Here is a 20,792-nt window from a genome sequence, read left to right as displayed (position 1 = left end):
AATTTTACAAACGTAAAAAAGACTTGAACCCAAACTTTAACTTCAAAGGTGCTAATTATCACTTTTGTTAACCCTTGAGTATAGAATAAGAATATAGTGACCTGGTTATGGAGACAAGAGTATTGGAAAAATAATATACTCATTTTGTTTCCGCTATGACATGATAATATTCCATGCATTATTACGATGCTAATTCTAAGTCATCTCCAAATATTTTGTTCATATCAAAGCCCCACTATAACGAGTATGTTATATTTCTCAAAATTCCTTTACTGACCTATTATAGCTCTGTTGGTAAGCATCGTGCTAACAACGCAGAAGTCGCAGGTTTGGGACCTGCATGGGCCATTTCGATCAATATGTAAATATATATTTTCCTTTTACGGCTTGAGCAATAAATACTCATAAAAAAAACCCTCCTTTGTCTACCCAAAATTTTTTTACATGGTTGTTAACAAAATGAGGGTTTACATTGTATGCTGTAAACTTCAGTCATCAATGGTTCAGTTATCCTCCACTGTCGGTGATTCAAAGGAGTCTGGGAGACCTTCAAAGTAAGATTTCTCAGCATCCAAAACACCCTGTACAAGCAAACATTATTAAGTTTCTCAAAATAACCACAGTAGACATTTGGTTCCATGAATTTTAAAGCCGAACCTTGATAATCATAATGGCTGCATCCTTGTGTATGAGCTCATTATACTCAGAACAACTGAGATTCTGCAACATAAGTACAAATGTTAATATTAGTACTCTTCCTGTAGGTTGCACAGACATGATACATCATCAGCAAGTGACAATTCGAACAGACCTGGACGCAATTGGGGCAGCCAGTGTCTCCCACACAGAGGCAAGATGTTAGAAGTTCTAAAGCAGCAGTTAAAAGCTGTGAAAAATATGGTTGAATCTAGCATACATCCACGTATACCATGTTAGCAATAACAAATGCATCTCCTTCAATCAGGAGAAAATGTGCTTAAAGCTTAGAATCAAATATCCTTGGTTCACTCAAAGCTTGAAGTATTATCAAGAATTGAAGTCAAATGCCTTCTTTAAATTAATCAAATTCAAATTAATGTTAATCACCTGTTTTGAAACACCAGTCCCACCAGGATGCTGATCATACAATAGAATTCTTTCTGGAAAATAGTGGGTCTCATGAGGGTTTGGACACTCTGGAGCCAAGTCAGATAAGTTGCATCTCAAAAATCTACATGCCAAAGAATTACGAAGCAGTCAGATACACAACCTAGAAACAAATGGTGTTAGTAATTGATAATCCTAACTTGTAAAAACAATGTGATGCTGCAAATAATAACCAAATCTCGCTAAGTAATGAATTTTTTTTCTGTCAGTTTCAGTTATAAAAATCACAGGGAAATTCTTGCACAATGATCATCACAGACATCATCAAGCAGAAGTTTCAAGACTATCTTAATGTTCAAACATCAATCTGACAGTAAGTACCTTCATTTTTTTTTATAAGATTATAGAAATGAAAATACTTACATAGGCACTACATGAAGAAGAGCATGAGAGGCAGCATGCAGGCCTGATTGGAACAAAAATTTTTTTTCCACCTCTGCTTTAACTGATTGCGGAACTTGAACCCAAACTGCCTGTATACATGTGAAAATGAGAACTATTCTCCATTAAACTATGGAAACTAAACCAACTTCTGGTTACTTTACAAGCACATATTTAAATAAATATAGCACAATATTCTTGACAGATACAGCAACATGTAAAATAATAATTGGAAGTAAATTTCATATAATGTCCTTAAAAGAACCTGTGATTCATATGAATATTTAGGCAGATAAAGATCAACTGTATCAAAGATTTCACCACTTCCTCTCCATAAACGATAGAAACCAAACCAAGTAGTTGTTACTTTACAAATATGTGCTTGGGCTGTTGTTCTTAGCAACTGGATCTTGGAACCCCTTGATGGATAGGCCTAAACAAAGTCAGAACAAGTAGCTCAAGAGCAATTCATACTGCAGTATTTGACAGGAATCACTATTAAAATGCCAGAGAGATTCACAACATTTGCAAATTCCCTTGGAGAAATGTAGAAAAGGTATGTTAACTATAGGAGTCCCAACATTCTGACCATTTTACCAACTCTGAAATACATTCCTCCTAGTTCAAGTATTTAAATACATTACCTTTTCATTGCTTTAATTTCAATTAAGTATCCACGGTGCTTTACTAATTCAACGTGATATTGTCCAGTATTGAGGCTTCCCCTGGTATGGTATACAGAAAACCTTACCAGGAATTACAGTGGTAACTATTGAAGCATAAAAGTTTTTATCCTCTATTACTACATTGTCATATATCTAGGACCTCATACAACTTATGAGATAATGTCCTAAATGCATGACAGTAGAACTATAGCATAAGGATTTTTTTATTACCAAATCAAGTTCATAAATTTGAAGAATTCTATGATTCAAATACACAAGGTTCCAATTATAAGCCATATTGAGCCTGATTAATTATATATAAGTCAAAACTCACCAAAAGATAAATATCAGTTAAATGAAAGGCAAGATGACAGTGCAAAAGATAAACTATCAGCAGATGCCATTTACAAAGAGGTAAAGGAAAAAGAGGTCTGACGGTCAAGAGTTGACATACAATATTACCACCAACAACATGAATATCTGTATAATCACGAGTCTTAGTGTAATACTTCAGGTTGGCTTTTTCGCAAAAGGCAATCTTATCAGGTATATTTAACTCCTTGACCAGATAGTTATGCCCTTGGTGCAAGTACACAGCACCTTCATACACCTGAATATTGAATTATACTATAAGGTCAGAATATACTAGTTGTCTATGACATGAAACGGAACAAAGGAAAATTCGTAAGTAATAACTAAAAATTACATGGGAAATTGCCATTTGAACTAAACTACCTGGAAGAAAGCTTTGCTTTCCTCAATCTCCTCAAGAACTTCATTTTTTTGCATGTCTATTACTTTGTATTTCACTGTGTCTATTGCCGTATACTGATTGCATGTGAAGGCATTTTCTTGAAGTAGAAAACATACAAGACTTTGAAAAAGAAGATGACATTCGAAAAAGTACACCAAGCATGAAAGGAGAAGAGATACTTAACCAAATACAAAACTATGCATTAAAACAAGAGCAATGCTATATGCACATATAATGAGTATCAATTTGGGTACCAATTATGATGTTTCACCATGTGATTGAGTGTTGTTTTATCCTTAATTCAAAATTACCCAATTACATGTGACATATCATCATTGGTACCTAAATTGGAACTCATTATAAGCGCATATAGTTTTATTATTAAAATAATATACCTCATGCCCAATGTAACTCCATACTTCAGCAGAAGATTCATGTGATGGATCAGAACTGAGGTAACCTTTATTTTTAAGAGTTAGAATGGCACTGTTTAGACCACATCCAAAGAATTTCTCATCATAAACCAAGCTTACTGGGTGTTCAAGGGCAGCACAAACCAGATGCTGCTCGAGTACCTTTAATTTATCAAATCAGAAAAGATGAGCATAAGTTTGCAGATTGGTTATAACCCATGGCCAATTTAAATTTAAACCTGCTAAAGTACCGGTAATTTATCACATCAAAATGTCAATGAAAGAAAAATCCATACCTGCTGGTTTTCAGAATCAATATGACAACATTCAATTGGGCTATTGAAGAGTTTCTGAGGAAAGTTCATAAAATATTGATCAAGAGGTCCTCCAAACGCTACATATACAGCAAGAGATGGTTTCTCCCTTCTTCCAGACCTGCCAGCTTGTTGCCACAGGCTATACACAAAAGAAAAAATAGCCCAATCAAAATTATGAAGTAAATAGTTAAATTACCAATCAAGGACTGAAATGACAAAGAACCATACCTGGCAATACTACCAGGAAAACCTAAATGCAAAGTTACATCAATGTGCCCAACATCAATACCCAACTCAAGAGCATTTGTAGCAGCAATACCACAAAGCTTCCCACTAAAGAAATCACTCTCTATTCTCCTTCGATCCTGCTCCAATGGTGAGCCAATTTTACAACATAACAAAAAAACGTCAGCACTGTCCGGGGATAAAAATAATATCCTGGTGAAGATTTGAAAGGTTATAAAGTGCACCCAATGGAGCAAGATTCTATTAAATTAACTTTCTTTCAGAAATGAAAGACTATTAAATCATATATGGCAACAAACTAGCATAACTTAGTCAACAATACTGTAGGTGGTACAGAGAAAGGCAATCCCATCTATGTAGTAACGAGGCAGGGGCTGCCTTAACTGAGAGATTTATTTAGTGGCCTTCCATCAGTCAGACAAACTGGTAGTGAATTTACTTTTATGAGTCACAACCCAGAACATCTGATTTTACAAAGCAAAATGCAGGGACTTAATGCTCCATAACTAAGTATAATTATGAATTTGAAATCCAAGATTGAAAAAGAAGGATGGAAGAATTTATTGTAAGATGTTGACATCAACTTTCATGGGACAGTTTTTGTACACATGGAGATGACCAGCATATGAAATAATGCAAAAAGAATGATAGCACCAACTAATCATAGCAACTTGTCAGACAAAAAACACTAACCTGTGCAACATAGCCAGCACGATAAGCGCATACAGAGTTGACCAGGTGAGATGCTGTCCCCTGAAGAATTTCACGCCTACATAAATCATCCCGATACATTGTAATTCTAGCAGCATCTAGTATGGTTTTAGAAATTGGCTATAAATTGAAACCAAAAACATCAAAACTCAAATAGATAGATAATCTATTAAAGAAGGGTCTGAAATCAATAAATTGACAAAACATACGTGTAAGATAAAACAAGCTCACAAAGTTTACGTGACTTGCAAAAAGTAATGCAGCGAAGTCCATGCTGAACCATTTCTGCAAAGAGGTATGACACTTCTGAAATTGGACTGAAAAGAACCAATGTAAAATGAGGGACTAAAGTTTTGAACCAGATAGATAACAATAATTTCAACCCAGAATTTTTTATGTGTAGATGGTTTAATCATGATACCTCGAATTCTTATGAGAAGTATGACCTGTATCATCCGTGTTACTCTGAACTTTGTTCAACACCTGAAAACAGCCAGCATTAGAACTAGGTTAATTAATACCAAAGCTGACTCAACCATTCTCTATATTGTCAAAGTATTAATTAGCAAGAACCTACAGTCCTTGCATTTGGAGTAGGATTCCAGAGGACAAAATGCTTTTGAGATGAAGGACTTCCATCATTTTTAATCAGCTCCAATGTTGACAGATTTGCGAGGTCCTGCAGCATAAGAATAGATTCATTCCAGTCCATGTATACAACAAAAACTAAATAGATAAAATGTGACAATCTAATATTTCATAAAAGATGCCTATATATTAATCACTTCATGTCCTCAAAATTCCCCTCATCAAAGTTATATGCAACCTCCTCCCAGTGCTAAGAAAAATCAAGTTTGAGTTGTCCCAACAAATGAGAATGCCATATGGCGAACAAGCCGTACACTACTAAGAAAAGGTTCTAAAAAAAATCTGAAAAAACATCGCAGCTTACCTATAATTACTGGTACCTAGATAATTATGAGCATAGGAATAACACTAATGGTGTGGTAGTGATTTAGGATACTTTAGCTAAAGAAACTACCACAATGGTGCCAACACCAAATTGGACCAAAAGGTCGTATGTTCAAGTCCTTCAATTTTATTAATTTGATTGTTGCACAAAGCTGGGTTGCCATAATGTGCTTCAATGGATCCAGATCCAGCAGTGTGTTTGAGAATGTTTAACACAAATACATTAATTAAATCCAGTCATACACCTAAAGAGGAGGGTTGAAGTTTAAATACTATTGATCATTTCCTATGAGCTTAAGCTTTTGAAATTATCGGTGTTCAAACCATTATCTTGCCTAACAATAGGAGGATAATATGTCAGGTTTGTAAAATTAGTGAAAACACAAACTAGTTGGTAACACAGCAATAATCAAGATTATATTGCAGACAAAAGCATTTTATATATTTCTAAATTTATGATTTTTCCACATAGAACATTTTATAGAGAAAGAAGAGAAAACAAAAGGGAACAAGCAAAAAAAAAAAATCCACCACCATATATTTAAAGGAGTAATGATACACACACACACACTATAAGGATATATTTATATATATCTAACAAACGGTAAGAGAAATACAAGCAAATTATGCAATTAGTCTCCAAAAGTTGTACCATGCAATGCTCCTGAGGATTAGCAGAAGTTGCAGTAGAAAATACAAAAGAAGGATCACTACCATATACTGCACATCAAGAATAATGGATTCAGTTATCTATGTCAAAGGAAAACAAAAAAAGAAAACAGTGAGAAAAATGGTACCGTGACAGCAAAGGCGACGTAGTCTTCTAAATATAAAAGCAGTATGACATCCAAATGCTCCTTTATAAGCATGCGCTTCATCAACTACTACATACCTAACAAATTAAAATGTAAACCTTCTGTCATAACAAGTATAAATGTAACTGACATTGAAACAGACATGATGCTACAGAGAGAACTAAAGGATGAATTCCATAGACCAAAATCCACAATCATATTGCGACAAATATTACCTAAGATTCAATAAAATTCGGCTGAATCGTCGATGTGACGGCAAGATTGACATGTGCAGCATATCAGGATTGGTTATCAACTGCATGCCAGATGACAAGAATTTTTTGCGTTAAACTGGAGGTTGTTAGCTGAAGCAAAAGTCCTGCCTAAGACACCTAGAACTTACTAAATACCAGTCTAGCATTATCACGCAGCCATATCCTGTCCTTCTGTGAAGTATCACCATCATATATCCCAATATTAATGGAGGCACCAAATGCTTCTATCATAGTTAACAAAGCTTTTAGTTGATCTTGAGCTAAGGCCTACATGAAAAAGGAATTTGGATATCAATTTCCCGAAAGAATTCCCAAGTATCAACAGAAAAATTCAATGGAATAAAGACGGACACAACGCGAAATAGTATACAATAATGAACAAACCTTTGTTGGGAACAAGTATAGGGCACATGATAACAAATTTTGGGATAATGCTTCCAGAACTGGCAGGTTATAGCAAAGAGATTTTCCACTAGATGTCATTGTTGCCACAACAACATTCCTCCCAGAAAGGGATGCCCTTATGGACTGTGCCTGCACACATAACAAGAGTCGACTATCTTCAGAAAATACTAGGTTTTCAAAAGAATTGCCTGTAAGAAAACATCCATACCTGGTGGCTATATAATTTAGAAATCCCAATACATTTAAGAGCTGATTTTGCATTATCTGAGATTTCATAAGGGATTTCTACGTGAACAGCTTTCCTTGGACTGATGTCTTCAACATGTACTATCTGCATCAGACAAATACCAGAAAATGGTATTCACAGCAGCTGTCTCAGTCAAAGAGGCTAAGAAAAATGCACAAAATTTCACATGAAATTACATGTTTAAATACTTTTATACAACTTTCTGAGAAAAAGTTTGACATATCCATTAAAGTGTAAGGGTGGTAAGTCAAAAGATATCTAGCAGGTTTACTTGAGAGAAGCATTGATATAACCTGTCCATGAGATCCAAGGCCCTTCCGCAAATGTTCAACCATTTCCAATGGTAACAATTGACTAGTGTCCTGCTAGATCAAGAAGTTGTTACAGTGATTCAGGCCTATTAGACACTCTCAAACAATATATCAGCGTCAAAAGCTGTGTACAGCAGCAATATTCAGGAACAAAAGACTAATGTGTGCAGAAAAGTCCAATAACCTTTTCTTTCTTTTTTTTTTTTTTCTGTCTAATATGTTATATCTGCCTAGACTTGTACCTACATGTCAGAGTTAGTTAATGGCTCAGTACTAATTTATGGCCTCTCATATTTAACTTTAAACTAAATTTCATGGGCAATTTCAGTACATGTTAAGCAAAAATCCTCAGCGGAACTCTCACTTAGAAAAAACAAACAAGACCATTTGTTCTTCAAAGAAAATGAGAAGTCATATAATCTTCTAATTCTAATTTTAAATATAATCCCATATATCAGCACAAAATGATTCTTTTAGCTTGATGAACTTCAATACTAGGATATAGTTTGAACATGATATAACAACAGAACAGCAGTAATACTTTAAATAAAGGATTTGTTGCATAAAATCATAGCAAGGATAATGCCATTGATCGTTGACACCAACCACAGCAGCATAACTAGTTCATTACGAACCGCCATAACATACTATTTGGATTCTGTTGTCTTTCTTAATTTCTCTTTCCATTGAATTTTCATTTACATCTTAAAGAAGGTATAGAGAAACACGAAAACCAGTTAAAATGTATATATACAAATAGATACATACATTACATCGTCTTTGGGTGGCATTAGAACTTGAAGCAGTGGATAAGTTTCTGCTAGGTCGTTTTCCTCCATTTCCATTGACAACAGTACCACGTTCCTTGACAAATGTTAGCAAATGCTCCAAGGAGAGGGATATGGCTGTCTTTCTAATTTTACACTGAAAGAAGAATACTCCATTTATCCAAAAATCATAGGTGTTGAATTTTTTAATTTATCCTAAGTTACATAATCTAAGGTGTGTATAATGTGCAAGAAGACACGTGTATACATATTTATACATGCATGTGTTTATGAATATAGCTATTTATGAATAATATTAATATTGCACATTGGATAGATCGAAAGTTTAAAACACTTTCAGAAAATCATATAGAAGTATAATTTAAAGCCACTGAGGGTTAATGGAAAGCCATTAAAGTTACTTGTCATCTTTTTTTTCTTTATTGCTCATTCTTATGTGCTCTCTTTTCTTTTATGGTTTGTGGCACATATCGGAAAATTTTTCCTTTAAACAAATAAAATGAAGTGATTCAACATTTATCCCTTGCTATTTCTAATACTTAGTTCTCTCAGCTTTCTCTTCTACAAATTCAATCATATATACCATTTTCTAATACTTAACTGATAATTGTTATCCAATGATGCAGAATTAGAACTGTGAACTAAAACATAAAACTGACAGCATATAAAGGACTGCCTAAAAGAAACTGATAAATAAATTTGCTTTATAGACTCATGGTACATACAGATTAAAGAAGCTGAAAATACCGTTAACAGTTTAATCACCTCCCACAGATCATATTTAAAGGAACTTTCCCATTTCTTCAATGCATTAAATATCTTGGATAAAGACATGTCTTTGTGGCCTGTGAACAGGTAGCAAAAAGCAAACAGAAACATTTTTTTATCATGAGCTGATTGTAATTAGGCTAAAAATTAAAATAAATTATCTGTTGAGTTACAACAATACCAATTCTCAGATTGTCTTCTACTTGATATCTTTCTTCAGTTGGAGCACTGATGATAACAATGGCATTGCTATAATTCTTAAACTCCATATCATCATTAGCAAACTGTACCACCTGAGATGGACAATAGCCTTTCTTCAGGGAAAAAGTAAAAAAGAGGGCGAGATGGGGAGACATACTTTCCACTGCCCTATATCACAGATCAAATGAACAAAGGGCAGGGCTGGGGTAAAAATAGGACTTTGGCACAAACTGAACCGGAAATGAAGCGGAGAGAAAAGAAAAAGGTCACCCTAAGAATCCACAGTGATTCAGGAATATAATTGATAGTATGCAAGTAAAATGTTTTAGGAGTTAAGGGCCATTTGCAGAAATAGATTAATCACATACTGTAAACTACATTCGCTTGTTTGTGTAACATGGAAGAAATAGCCTTGGAGAGTAATCCTCCTTCACTGAAAGATTATTAGAGTAATTAATAGTGCACTTGCAACTAAGTGAGAAATACCAATATTTGGGCATATCATAAGAGCAAAATTAGGCCAAAAACAATATAGCATCTTAAAGCAGGAACCTTGTCCAGCAGAAAAATCAGCTTCACAGAGAAACTAAAGTCCTCTCAAATCATTCTTAACCATGCATGAAACCTTCTTAATAACAGTAAACACAAAATAAGAAATACAACAGACTTCCTGTTCATTAGCCAAGTTGCAGCCTAACACTTATCGAAGCACTCAAACGACAAAAAGATGACGACAGGTTACATGCCTCTCCACAAGTTCCACAATCATGAAGAAGTCAAATTAGATATAAGATTGCTTCTTAAACAAGAAACTAAAAACTGTAATTATGTTATCACTAATTCTAAATGTGTGCCAAACTCCAACACCCTAATTTCCATGCTGATGCTTCCAGCTGAACTGCTTTTTATTTCATATATTTCCTTTTTTTCTTTTTTTACATCATAACACCCAATCAACAGATACCAAATGTCAACTTGGAAAAACATAAAAGTAACAAAGGTCAGGTTTTGTTAGGCCAAAAACTGACAAGGAATTGTGTTTGCCGCTAGATGAATATACTATCAAGAAAATATCAAATATGTGCTCTAGTTGTCAAGTAGCCTGACATTGAGAACTCAACAGAGGAAGTTGCTCTACTGGGTTATCCATACAATATTGTGACCTCCTACCTAACATTTTAGTAATAAAATCTCATAAGCAGTCCAATAATTCTAGAAAATTCAAACAATTACCTTAGGACAAAGAACAGAAAGATGCTCAACGTCCTCAATATCAACTCGAACTCCAAACTTGCTAAGCTCATTCAGTGCATCCTTCACTCGAGACAATGTGACCGTTGCCTTTTGTAAATGAAGATTTGCGCAAAAGATGCTTATGAAAGCAAATGCCTCCATAATTTTCTTCAACCAAGCTGGACACAAGCAAGAAGTATCATTATCATTGCTTTCCCACAGTCCACCATTACTACGCCGCATACTGGCATCTTTTAGCAACATACATTTCCCTGAATGCGGATCCAATAAACAAGTCAATGACTCTAAAACCTCAACAAACTTTTCACAATTCTGTCCTTCAAGAGCATCCTTGCTTTTAGACCGCCAAACACTCCACAAAAAATCATAAGGGCGCCCCTCTTGACTATTAGAATCAACACTTCTCTTGCGTTTTGCATCTAAAGGACCTCTACTTACATTTCCAAACTCTGTATAGCTTTTTGGTTGATTATCATCAATTTTACTTGTTTCATCTTCTCGCAAAGAAGCTAATTCTTGCATCATATCAGTATACGCAGAATCAACAAACTTTTTCAAACTTGAGGTTTGTTCGGCAGCATTTGAAGAAATTTCAGAAAAATCAGGTTTTGGCTTTTGAGGCCTATCCTTCTTAGTGAAGGGTATAAGAACAATGAATTCTCCAGGCTCCATCGTTAAACTGCATACTTGACTTTGTAAGTTCAATTTTACACCCTGATACAACAATTACGTTGCTATTACTTAGACAAAAACTGAGAAATTATAACCTTTCAAGCAAAATCAAATTAAAATTACTTAAACTTCGAATTTTGAAAAACTAGAGGACACACGCATAAAATAAGAGCAAAAAGTAGACAAATGTGGATGAAGAGAGTAGTTGCCTTGAAGAAGAGGTGGAAATTTGGCGAGGAAGAGGCGGGAGGGAAACTGATCTTTAAAAGAAGCTTGAGTTCGTGAATGGATTTGTCGGACGATACCGAAACGGTAGTCGTTTCACCGCTTAGTGTACGGACTTGAATTTTTCTATCACACTTGTCCATTTCGATCTCTCACTTCAGTCGATTGGATTTCGAAGGAAAATCAAGGGTTCGTGAATTTCTTATTTGAAGTCACTGCACATAGTTTGGCGGGGAATTGTTAAAGGATTGGACTTTAAGGAATGTAGTACAAAGCATTAACCTGAAGTTTATGGGCCCATTGTAGCCCATCTAAGATTTTCGCCTTCACAGTTTAATTTTTATTTTTAAGAATAATAATAATTATTCTTAGAATTCTACAGCACGGAGAATTCTACTAATGTACGCATAGATTTCTTTAAGCCAACCATTATAATCATTTATAAATACCAATAAAATTATATGTTTATGTGTTTATTTATGTATTTAAAAATTAATATATATATATAATATTATATATGTATTTTGAATATATTAATAGATATATATTATATATTATTATATAATTTAATATATTTTATTATTAATTTAAAATTATTTAATCATATAATAATATATAATAAATATAAATTTATTTATACATTTAAAATAAATATGTGTAATTAGATAAAAAAAAATTTCCATAGTATTCTATTATTTGGTACTGTTGATGGGCCAAACCCAACAGCAATCCGGGTTGCAGGCAGATCCAATTACCGCCATGTATGTATACGTTTATGTCATGACGACCCGCTTACAGACCCGATCTGAATTTGATAGTTCTCCGGCGTGCTACGTCACCTCAGCATAATGAGTTTAGTGTTGTAATGACATTGACTTCTAATGGCAGCTCCTTCAGTGTCCCTGGTCGGAATCCGGCGATAATAGAAGAAAGAGAAATGGTAGTCGTCGGTTGTACGGAGATTTTGGGTCTCGCTGGAAGATATTGCTTAGCATTTAGCAAGAACCTTTTCCATAAATGACATATATGCCATTATGGGACACTAAACTAAACCAATTATCCTGTATTTAAATAGTTGTAATAAGAAATGTGATATTTTTTCTCGGGGGAACAATAATTAAGGCCTGCATGGTTATGTGTAATTGACGACTAAATCTCCACAAATTTCTCTTGTTTTACCATGTTTAGAATCATAACTGACTCACTAATCATCATGGGTTGACGAACAGTAACTTCCCTAATTCATTCTTCCCATCTTTTCAAATTCAAACGCCTTGTTTGTTCCCTCTCTTCTCTCATTTCATCTTTCAACTCTTTCTCTTCATCTCATCTCTCACCAACAGCATCAAAGATGTGGATACAGTGGTCACTCACAAGACTCGTCAGATGGCGAGTGAAGGACTGGGCCTCATGTTTCACCGCTTGCAGATTCCCTCTAGGTAATCAAATAGATTTCATTATAGTTCATTTGTTTTGTATATATAAATCATAATGTTATAATTTTTTTTTCTTTTTTGCAGAAGATGAAACTGATACGTATCGATCGTCGTCGTCGCCGCCGCAGCTTCCGATGAGGAGCACGGTATTTGACATGAAAGATAACGAGAGTAAAGGCAAAAGGAATCGTAAAAAGTTATTGAGAAGAACGCGATCATGCAGGAGCAATAACAATAATAATATATGTAGTACAAGAATCAACCTCGGTACATCAACACAGACGAGGAACAATAATAATCTTGTTTCAACAGAAATCACTAATGACTCAAGCTGGCCGCATTTCACTGATGAAGATTATATCGTCTTCTGCTTTAAAGAAGACGGAGCATTCGATGTCGTAAAGGATTGCAAATCAGGAACACCATCCAATCATCGCACTGATTCATGTGACGATGGGGCAACAAGTGAGGAAGATATCAGAATCCCAGTGACAGGGGTGATGGTGAGCTTTGATTTTCTATCTCTACTGGCAACAAACGTGGGGTTGAATTAATTAGATTGTGGTTTATTCATGGCAGGTTGACGAAGAAGAGATTATATACGTCGATGCAGGGTCGTCAGTAAGAAGTTACCAGACTGAGGCGATGGAGAATCAGGAAATGGTGTCAGTAGGATCGAGTGAGTCTAGTCAATCGGGCAACAGCTCCGGCTCTTTTGCCTTTCCCGTGTAAGTTTAAATTACTTAATTTTTTTATGTAAATTAAATAGCAAGTTTTGATATCGCAAATAATTGGTGAAAATGAAACTTAATGCAGACTCGGGTGGGAGTGGATGGGGAGTCCAGCACAAATGCCCAAATCAGAGGGACTACACTTGAGGAAACACAAGACAATTTCTTTGAGCTTTCACTGTTGTAGATTTTGAATCATAAATCTTCATCTTAGTGTATCTCCTAATTTTATATATTTCAAAAGAGGCAATGGATATAATTCATTTATTTATATTATATACCTGTGACATAATAAGCTAGAAGAAATTTAAATTCACTTCTGTTGTCAAATTGATTCCTTGCCAAAGAACTGGATGATTTACTCCTCAATCCAACTCTGTTGATAAAAAAGCTCATGCATTTGTTCACATCAAACAACAGATAGAAGCTATTGATTTAATACCATAAATGAAGCATATATTACTAACAAGTCACATTTGTTGGGGGAAATACAAAGCAATATAAGTTACAGGAAGAATCGGTGTGAACTTTTGGAACATTTGGTATCAGACTGTAAAGAAGCTAGCGTGCAAAAGCTTTTGAAGGAGCTTCTAAAATCCCAAGGTTAGCAAAGTTGTTGGATCTTAGGACAATTGATTGAAGATACAATCTTGCACTGGCTGCTGCGGCAACAGATTCTTCATCTTGCTTCTCCTTTGCAGCAGATACAGCAGCAATGTACGCCTCTCTAGCTTCTTCCATTTTTTGTGTCTCCATGTCATCCATATCATCCTTTCAATGCAATTTCCAAGTTTAAATATGTGAAATAGAACAAACATGAAGCATCAATTATATAAATCTAAAGAGATCTGAACTGCTCCTTAACAACAAATTGGCTACATTTTTTATAAAATGATATAAGTCCAAAAGCAATTATATATTTTCACTTAACCCACTTTAAAACATATCCAAAACAGCCAATTACTGCAAATTTAATAGCATAAATATATGATGCAGAACACAAATGCAATTTGCATCAGCAAATAAATCAAACAACAGATGTTTTGCTTGTTGACTTCCCTCTCTCAGGAATGATTGTTTCATAAGAATGCAATTAAGCACCATGCAATGCGTAATAAACATCACATAAGTGAGGGAAACAAAGCAAAACAGAAGAACTGGCGCAACTAAGAAAGGAGTGACGAACTTACAATAACAGAAGGATGATCACAATAATATGGTGTGACATCATAAGCATCATTAGCATCAATAGTGGTATCAGTCTTAATAATGCCTTTAAATAACTGCATAAATGATGAAATCTCTCCTTGCACAGAATCCAGTTCTTCCTGGAGCTTCCCCACTTTCTTATTTGCCATCATTGCTTCCCATTGTGTCCTCTCCAGGGCAGCTTGCTTGTCTGCAAGCTTTATCTGTGGAAAAAGGTAGACGATAGCATGGGATTGTTTACAAATATTCATTATACAACAAATCATTGAGAAATTCATTATACGACAACAAAGCAGTATGTGCTCTTGGTACCTTTGCATCAGAAAGTTGTAACTGTGTAGACTTAACTAAGGAGTCCTTCTCTTGAACCTGGAGTTTCAGCTCATCAAGTTTCAGTTGAACTGCATTCATCTCACTTTTTGAGCTCTCTGCTAATTTCAGTAGTTCATCCTTCTCCAATAACTTTCTTCTTAGATCCTCTACTTCTTCTCTCAGTGCAACCAACTCTTCCTTTTCTTTTTCAGATGCCAAAGCCCTTGAGGAGAATATTGAGAAACTTTCGGCATCTTGGTTACTGCTAGCATTCTTACCTAGGTCTTTATCTCCATGGTCCTTCTTCTTCTTTGGGGGAAGGGACTGAGCCACATTCCTACCTTTTGGGTCTACCTGAATATGGATAAGCAGAAAATAATCAGAGTGCAATCGACAAAACAATAGTAGCCAATAAATATGCCCTCTTTGAGACCGTGAGCTGTAAATAACAAAACAATCTTTGAAAAAGATGCAAAATGACAAAGTATAATGAAGCAGCAGTTCAATGGAAATGAAAATTTGATATTTATTTATACTCCAGATATCATTTTCATCTGTGGCATATATAATCCAAAACAGAAAAGAGTAACTGATTACGTCTGCCCTAAATTATAGCTATAGATGCCATGGGCAACCATCATTTCTACCAAACAAAAACAAGAATCTGAATCAATGTAGTCCAACTGCAAGCAAGAAATGCGTTTCACAGGAGTATTAATAGCCACAAGAACAACAGTAATAGAAATATATGCAAGAAGGCTCCAAACTCTACTCGAGTACCTGAATAATTTAGCAGAAAATTTTCAATATATCTCATTTGCCCAATAAGATAAAAGAATTTACTCAAACACACTTGATTCCAGTATTGACAAGCAACTCCTCACAAATGGTAAGACATGACTGAAAGGAAAAAAAATGTCTAACCAGTAGAAATTTCCAACTACCATCTCCTTCAGTAATTTCTGTTATTTAAGAAAATGCAGCTAATCAAATCACAAAAATCATATGTATCCAGACACATCCAACATAATTGAACCAACCATAATATTATGGATATCCCATTTATAATCATAATAATCAATACAAAACCATACAGATGATTAAGCACATGCATTTTCAATGTACACCAAAATGTTTGTAGCTAGAAAAAGAAAATAATAATTAACCGCTCTAACTTACTAATATCTAATCAAACATTGAAATTAATACATTTTCAATTCTCTTGCTGTTGTTTACAAATAAGAATTACTTTAAAATGAACTCAAAAAGCACATATTAAAGAAGACTCAAAGACAGAAGTTGATGCAATTTCAGTGCATTGAAATATTAGAAAGTCCCCATTGATACAAGAAACATTTCTCAGGAGTTGAGAAACGCCACAACACAAATATCCAGTTTTTTTTTTTTTTTTCAAAAATCAATAAATTAATTAAAAACCCCAAATATTTTGATGCCAAATGCACTACTTGGCCACCTCTTAGAAAACACATAAATTGCCACACCAACTCTGTTCAACATAATTAATCCAAATATAGATTAAAAAAATATTAAAATTAATATAATTACACAAAAAATTAATACATAGCCTTACTTTTTTGTATAAGGATTCTCTTGAAGGCGTCTTGGTGTAAAATACAGAACCACGCCGAGTAAATGAACTGTTCGCTTTCCGATCCTTAAAATTGAAACAATTTTTTTTTTCATTTTATTACAAAAAGTTAAATCAAATAAAAAATTAAAAGCTAGGTTTACAATAACTACTCACGATGAGGGACTGAACGAGAGGGACGATCTCGACAAGGTCCTTGAAAAGGACGCTATCCACATTACTGTTAGCTGTTCCGAGTGAGGGTTGAGTACGATGCTGACTCGGGGAAGAGTTGCCGTCTCCGTTGAGCCAGGACTTTGGGTCCCCAAAAGCCGAATTATCTTGCAAATCTAGAAAGTGTTCTGGCTCGAACATTCTTCTTCACATCACTCAGAAAAATTATTAAAAATAAAATGAAATTTAGAGTGAAGGACTTGGCTCTCTAAGAAGAGCGACTTTGTTTTGAATTTATTTATTGTTTTTTCTCTTTTTGGACATAAATCTTCAACGGCATTAAGATTATAACAATAAATTTACTAAAATGCCCTCTGCTTTTCCCCCGAAGAAATTTGGCCAAAGGCCTTACTCTCCACAAATATCAGTGTATTAATTTTAAAAAACTTAAACATCAATTAATCTATTAATTTTTAATATTAATATAAAAAATAAAAATATTATTTAATAAAAATATTTTTAAAAATTAAAATTTTAATTATATTTATCTTTAAATTTAAAAAATAATAATTTTCTCCTTACCTCATTCAAGTTTTGAGAAATTATAATTTCTTTTTTATGGTTTTGTTAACAATTTTCCAACATAATCCCTTTTCCACCTGTTGACATTTTCTCGCCCTCCAAACTTTTTTATCTTCGTGTCTCTCCCAACTATCATAAAACTATGGAAAAAAAATACTAATATTCTCCTTAACTATAATAAAAATATGATAAATTAATTTACAAAATAAGGTGACGAGGGTAATTAAAAGGAAATTTGCGGATTGTCAGTGCAATCTTGATGAGTTAAAATTAATAAATCATTAAAGAAAAATTATATTAAATGGTATTATTTAGTTTTAAGAATAGAGGATTTGTGTATTTTATCTTTTTTTTTAATTATAGAAAAATTATATTATATAGCACTTTTTTCGTTCGAAATATTTTTTCTTTTTTAACAAAGTTATTTTGGTATCTAATAACATCGACATATATTCATAATTTATTTAATCTTCATCTAATCCCTCCATCTTTATTAAATCTCAAGTTTTTCAATTTAATGTAAAATTTTCTAACTCTTATTTTAAATATGAACCATTCCTGTTTATTGTTAATTGAGTCTTGTAAATTGACCAAATTTTCAATGAATATTTGGCATGATTAAGGTTTAATTGTTGTAGTTTCTAACTAAGTCCATGGGTATCGGCCGGAAAACTAGGGTTTGAGGTTTTTTTTTTAACACAATAATAACAATTGAAAAAACACATAATGGAAAAACTTTATATCCATCTGCCAAAAAACCCTAGGTTTTTTAAGCCTTTGTGTTTTTATGGATACCAATGGTAGCGCAAGCTCAAAAAACTCTATCTCAATGCAACAAAAAAAACAATTCCCACCAAAGTTTGTTGAAACTTTAAATTGGTATTTGGGTATTAAAAATTCAAATTTTTACCTACGAATAGTTAAAATTAATAGAATCAATTAGTTTCAATAATAAAATCGTTATTTAATTAGTAATATATTAAAATTAATAAAATTTTATCTCATTTCCTCTTTTAGTTTTAGAAAATTAACAATTCTTTCATGATTAAATTTTAAAAAATTACATTTTTTTTTCTACTAGGTTTTCATTTTCCACAAAAGTCCTTTGATGCTCTCTCCCTATGATGACAATTCCCTTTTTTCTGAACCTCCCCTCTTTATTCTTTTATTAGTTTATACTATCACTTAATTGTCTCGAGGCATATGTTATCACTCATCACTTTATCTCGCTGCATCAAGTTTATGCTATCTAATACATCTTTAAATTGAAATGCTTCAAACATGTGCCATTTTAGTTTATATGGCATCTTCTAGTTCGCATGAAACCAAATAATTCTCCTAATCAAAACCAAATTAGAAAGTTTCCTTTCCATAAATAGCCCGCTTGATTTATGTAGAAAGATTGTTTAACAGGATTGTTACACATTTATTTTATATTGATTTGATTTTCGTTTAGTCAAGATTATCATCATAAATGAAAAACCATTTTACGGTAAATTTTTTATTCAGTTTTAATGGGTGATCACAAAGAAGCTGAAAACAATGATAGAGTTTTCAAAGATCAAAGCATTCAAGCCAGACTTCTTGTTATTGATGCTAATTTAGGGAGATTCATTTCATGACTATATGGGTGAATTTATTTGTCACCAAGTCCATTATTTTTCGTCTTTTTTTCTATTATATAGTCAAGCCGATACTAGTTTGAGCAAATTATTTTTTGGATTTTCTATCTGTTAACATTCTAAATGAAAAATTGTTGGTCTTTGAGAGAATAGGCACAGTTTTCTTTTCTTTTTTTTAATGGTAAGTATATATAGATAAAGAAAAGGGCCAAAGAGACCTAAATAACCTAAACTTACCTATGCCATAAACAATAAATACAATAGGGAACTAAACAACACGCCACACCATAGTATGTGCCCCTAAGTTATGACCAACAAAAAAGATTTGCTTTTCTCTTAAAGAACTATCAAAAATAGGCCAAAGATAGGGTGAGACATTATAGAAGGAAGAAACGAAAGTGAAAGCAGCAACAGCATGTAAACATGATTTTTGGGGCATGGACTTTGACCTATTGATAAATTTGAAGTATTGGACCATTACAACTACCCTTACAAAACTCCAAAATGTTGGTCAAAGAAACTATGCAAATGAGAAATGGCAGATTGTGGTGAAATTACCCAAACCCATCCACTTGGAGCCATGAATTTGAGTTGCTGCCTATTAGATCCAAACCAAGCTAGATTTGAAGGTGGGATTGAATCAAATCCACAAACAATTAGGTTTTAAGCTGAGTTCGAGCTACAAATCATGCACGTAAAGTTAAGTTTGAACTGAGGAAATTTTCATCTCTTCGAACTTGAGCTACCCCATCCTTCATCTGAGCTCAATCATATCTTTTTTTGAATTTAGTCCAAATCAAATTCACCCCAATGGTAAAGCCAAAATGCTTAATGGTCAAACACTTTGAGGGTTATTTTATTTATCAGAGTTTCAAAAATTTTATATAGGTTTTCTCTCAGTTTTTGTAGTAATTTATAATTAACCATAGTTTCTTTAGAATTCCTTGTAGAAAATTCTGTTAAAATAAATTGATATCTTTCAGTTTTAAACAAACTTAATGGCATGTATTAACAAAATATTTAATTATGTTGGCAACCAGACAGCAAAAATGGATGAGTCTGAATGCGATGGAGACAAGAATTTTGTGTTGGCAAAGTGACAGTTTTATTATTATGGTGACCGAGCATCGGTTTCTGATGTTAAATTACTCCAACTGTCCGTTTAATGTACTAAAAAAGCCCCTACAATTTGTTAGGTTTCCCCACCTCTACATTTTCATGCATTGATTGAACTGATTGCTGGTCTTCTTCATTCTTCATTTTCTCACAGCCTGTTCCACAATTTTTTTTATGAGTTTAGTAGCTCCGAGTGTCCTTCGAGTTAGTTTTTATGTCTGTGTTATTTCAGCTAAATTGTTTGAATTCTCATCTGGAATCACAAGTTTCTTTCAAAATGTGATATGGGATTGATATTTTTTATTAGAATCTGGGAATTAACTTTTCCTTCATCTGTTTTTTGTTTGATGTCAAGCAGAGATAGCTGGAAGTAGGGGAAAAAATGCAGGGCTAATCTGGAAAGGTAAGCAGAACTTTTTGGACAATACTTATTTTGGGTAATTTTTTTCTGAATTGACTACTGAAAGATCAGTTTAT

At 33.7% G+C, this 20,792-nt stretch overlaps 3 protein-coding genes across 3 annotated transcripts; 1 reads left to right on the top strand and 2 right to left on the bottom strand.

The window, feature by feature from the left end:
* Nucleotides 1-200: 200 nt before the first annotated feature.
* On the bottom strand, nucleotides 201-11,784 carry LOC123212001 (uncharacterized ATP-dependent helicase YprA). The gene is given in 28 exon segments (XM_044631011.1): nucleotides 201-581; nucleotides 658-720; nucleotides 812-907; nucleotides 1,087-1,210; nucleotides 1,510-1,619; nucleotides 1,793-1,960; nucleotides 2,647-2,802; nucleotides 2,928-3,013; nucleotides 3,016-3,043; nucleotides 3,342-3,521; nucleotides 3,656-3,815; nucleotides 3,905-4,041; nucleotides 4,616-4,691; nucleotides 4,843-4,950; nucleotides 5,055-5,116; nucleotides 5,211-5,312; nucleotides 6,258-6,325; nucleotides 6,403-6,497; nucleotides 6,636-6,715; nucleotides 6,810-6,941; nucleotides 7,059-7,208; nucleotides 7,288-7,410; nucleotides 7,620-7,688; nucleotides 8,406-8,561; nucleotides 9,191-9,270; nucleotides 9,375-9,486; nucleotides 10,628-11,362; nucleotides 11,530-11,784. Coding segments are annotated over 28 exon segments (3,693 nt in total). The 5' UTR covers nucleotides 11,689-11,784; the 3' UTR covers nucleotides 201-503.
* A 961-nt stretch (nucleotides 11,785-12,745) lies between these two features.
* Nucleotides 12,746-13,983, top strand: LOC123210521 (protein BREAKING OF ASYMMETRY IN THE STOMATAL LINEAGE-like). Its single transcript, XM_044628921.1, has 4 exons — nucleotides 12,746-12,984; nucleotides 13,066-13,484; nucleotides 13,561-13,709; nucleotides 13,798-13,983. The coding sequence occupies exons 1-4, from the start codon at nucleotides 12,897-12,899 to the stop codon at nucleotides 13,904-13,906; spliced, it is 765 nt and encodes a 254-aa protein (XP_044484856.1). The 5' UTR covers nucleotides 12,746-12,896; the 3' UTR covers nucleotides 13,907-13,983.
* A 148-nt stretch (nucleotides 13,984-14,131) lies between these two features.
* LOC123210520 (protein MICROTUBULE BINDING PROTEIN 2C) lies at nucleotides 14,132-17,294 on the bottom strand. Its single transcript, XM_044628920.1, has 5 exons — nucleotides 16,999-17,294; nucleotides 16,825-16,908; nucleotides 15,234-15,587; nucleotides 14,903-15,124; nucleotides 14,132-14,483 (listed from the first exon to the last, which is right to left on the bottom strand). Exons 1-5 carry the CDS (start codon nucleotides 17,194-17,196, stop codon nucleotides 14,274-14,276), a joined length of 1,068 nt encoding a protein of 355 aa, XP_044484855.1. The 5' UTR covers nucleotides 17,197-17,294; the 3' UTR covers nucleotides 14,132-14,273.
* Between the last annotated feature and the right edge of the window lie 3,498 nt (nucleotides 17,295-20,792).

The sequence above is a fragment of the Mangifera indica genome, chromosome 3 (assembly GCF_011075055.1).
Source record: "Mangifera indica cultivar Alphonso chromosome 3, CATAS_Mindica_2.1, whole genome shotgun sequence".
Taxonomy (NCBI): Eukaryota; Viridiplantae; Streptophyta; class Magnoliopsida; order Sapindales; family Anacardiaceae; genus Mangifera; species Mangifera indica.
This window is presented reverse-complemented; position numbering and strand designations above follow the sequence as displayed.

Coding starts and splice junctions, on each gene's coding strand:
- LOC123210521 (XM_044628921.1), top strand. CDS start 12,897: ATGTGGATACAGTGGTCACTCACAAGACTCGTCAGATGGCGAGTGAAG. Junction 13,485..13,560: donor TCCCAGTGACAGGGGTGATG/GTGAGCTTTGAT, acceptor TATTCATGGCAG/GTTGACGAAGAAGAGATTAT. Junction 13,710..13,797: donor GGCTCTTTTGCCTTTCCCGT/GTAAGTTTAAAT, acceptor AACTTAATGCAG/ACTCGGGTGGGAGTGGATGG.
- LOC123210520 (XM_044628920.1), bottom strand. CDS start 17,196: ATGTTCGAGCCAGAACACTTTCTAGATTTGCAAGATAATTCGGCTTTT. Junction 16,909..16,998: donor CTCTCGTTCAGTCCCTCATC/GTGAGTAGTTAT, acceptor TTCAATTTTAAG/GATCGGAAAGCGAACAGTTC. Junction 14,484..14,902: donor GTGATCATCCTTCTGTTATT/GTAAGTTCGTCA, acceptor TTGCATTGAAAG/GATGATATGGATGACATGGA.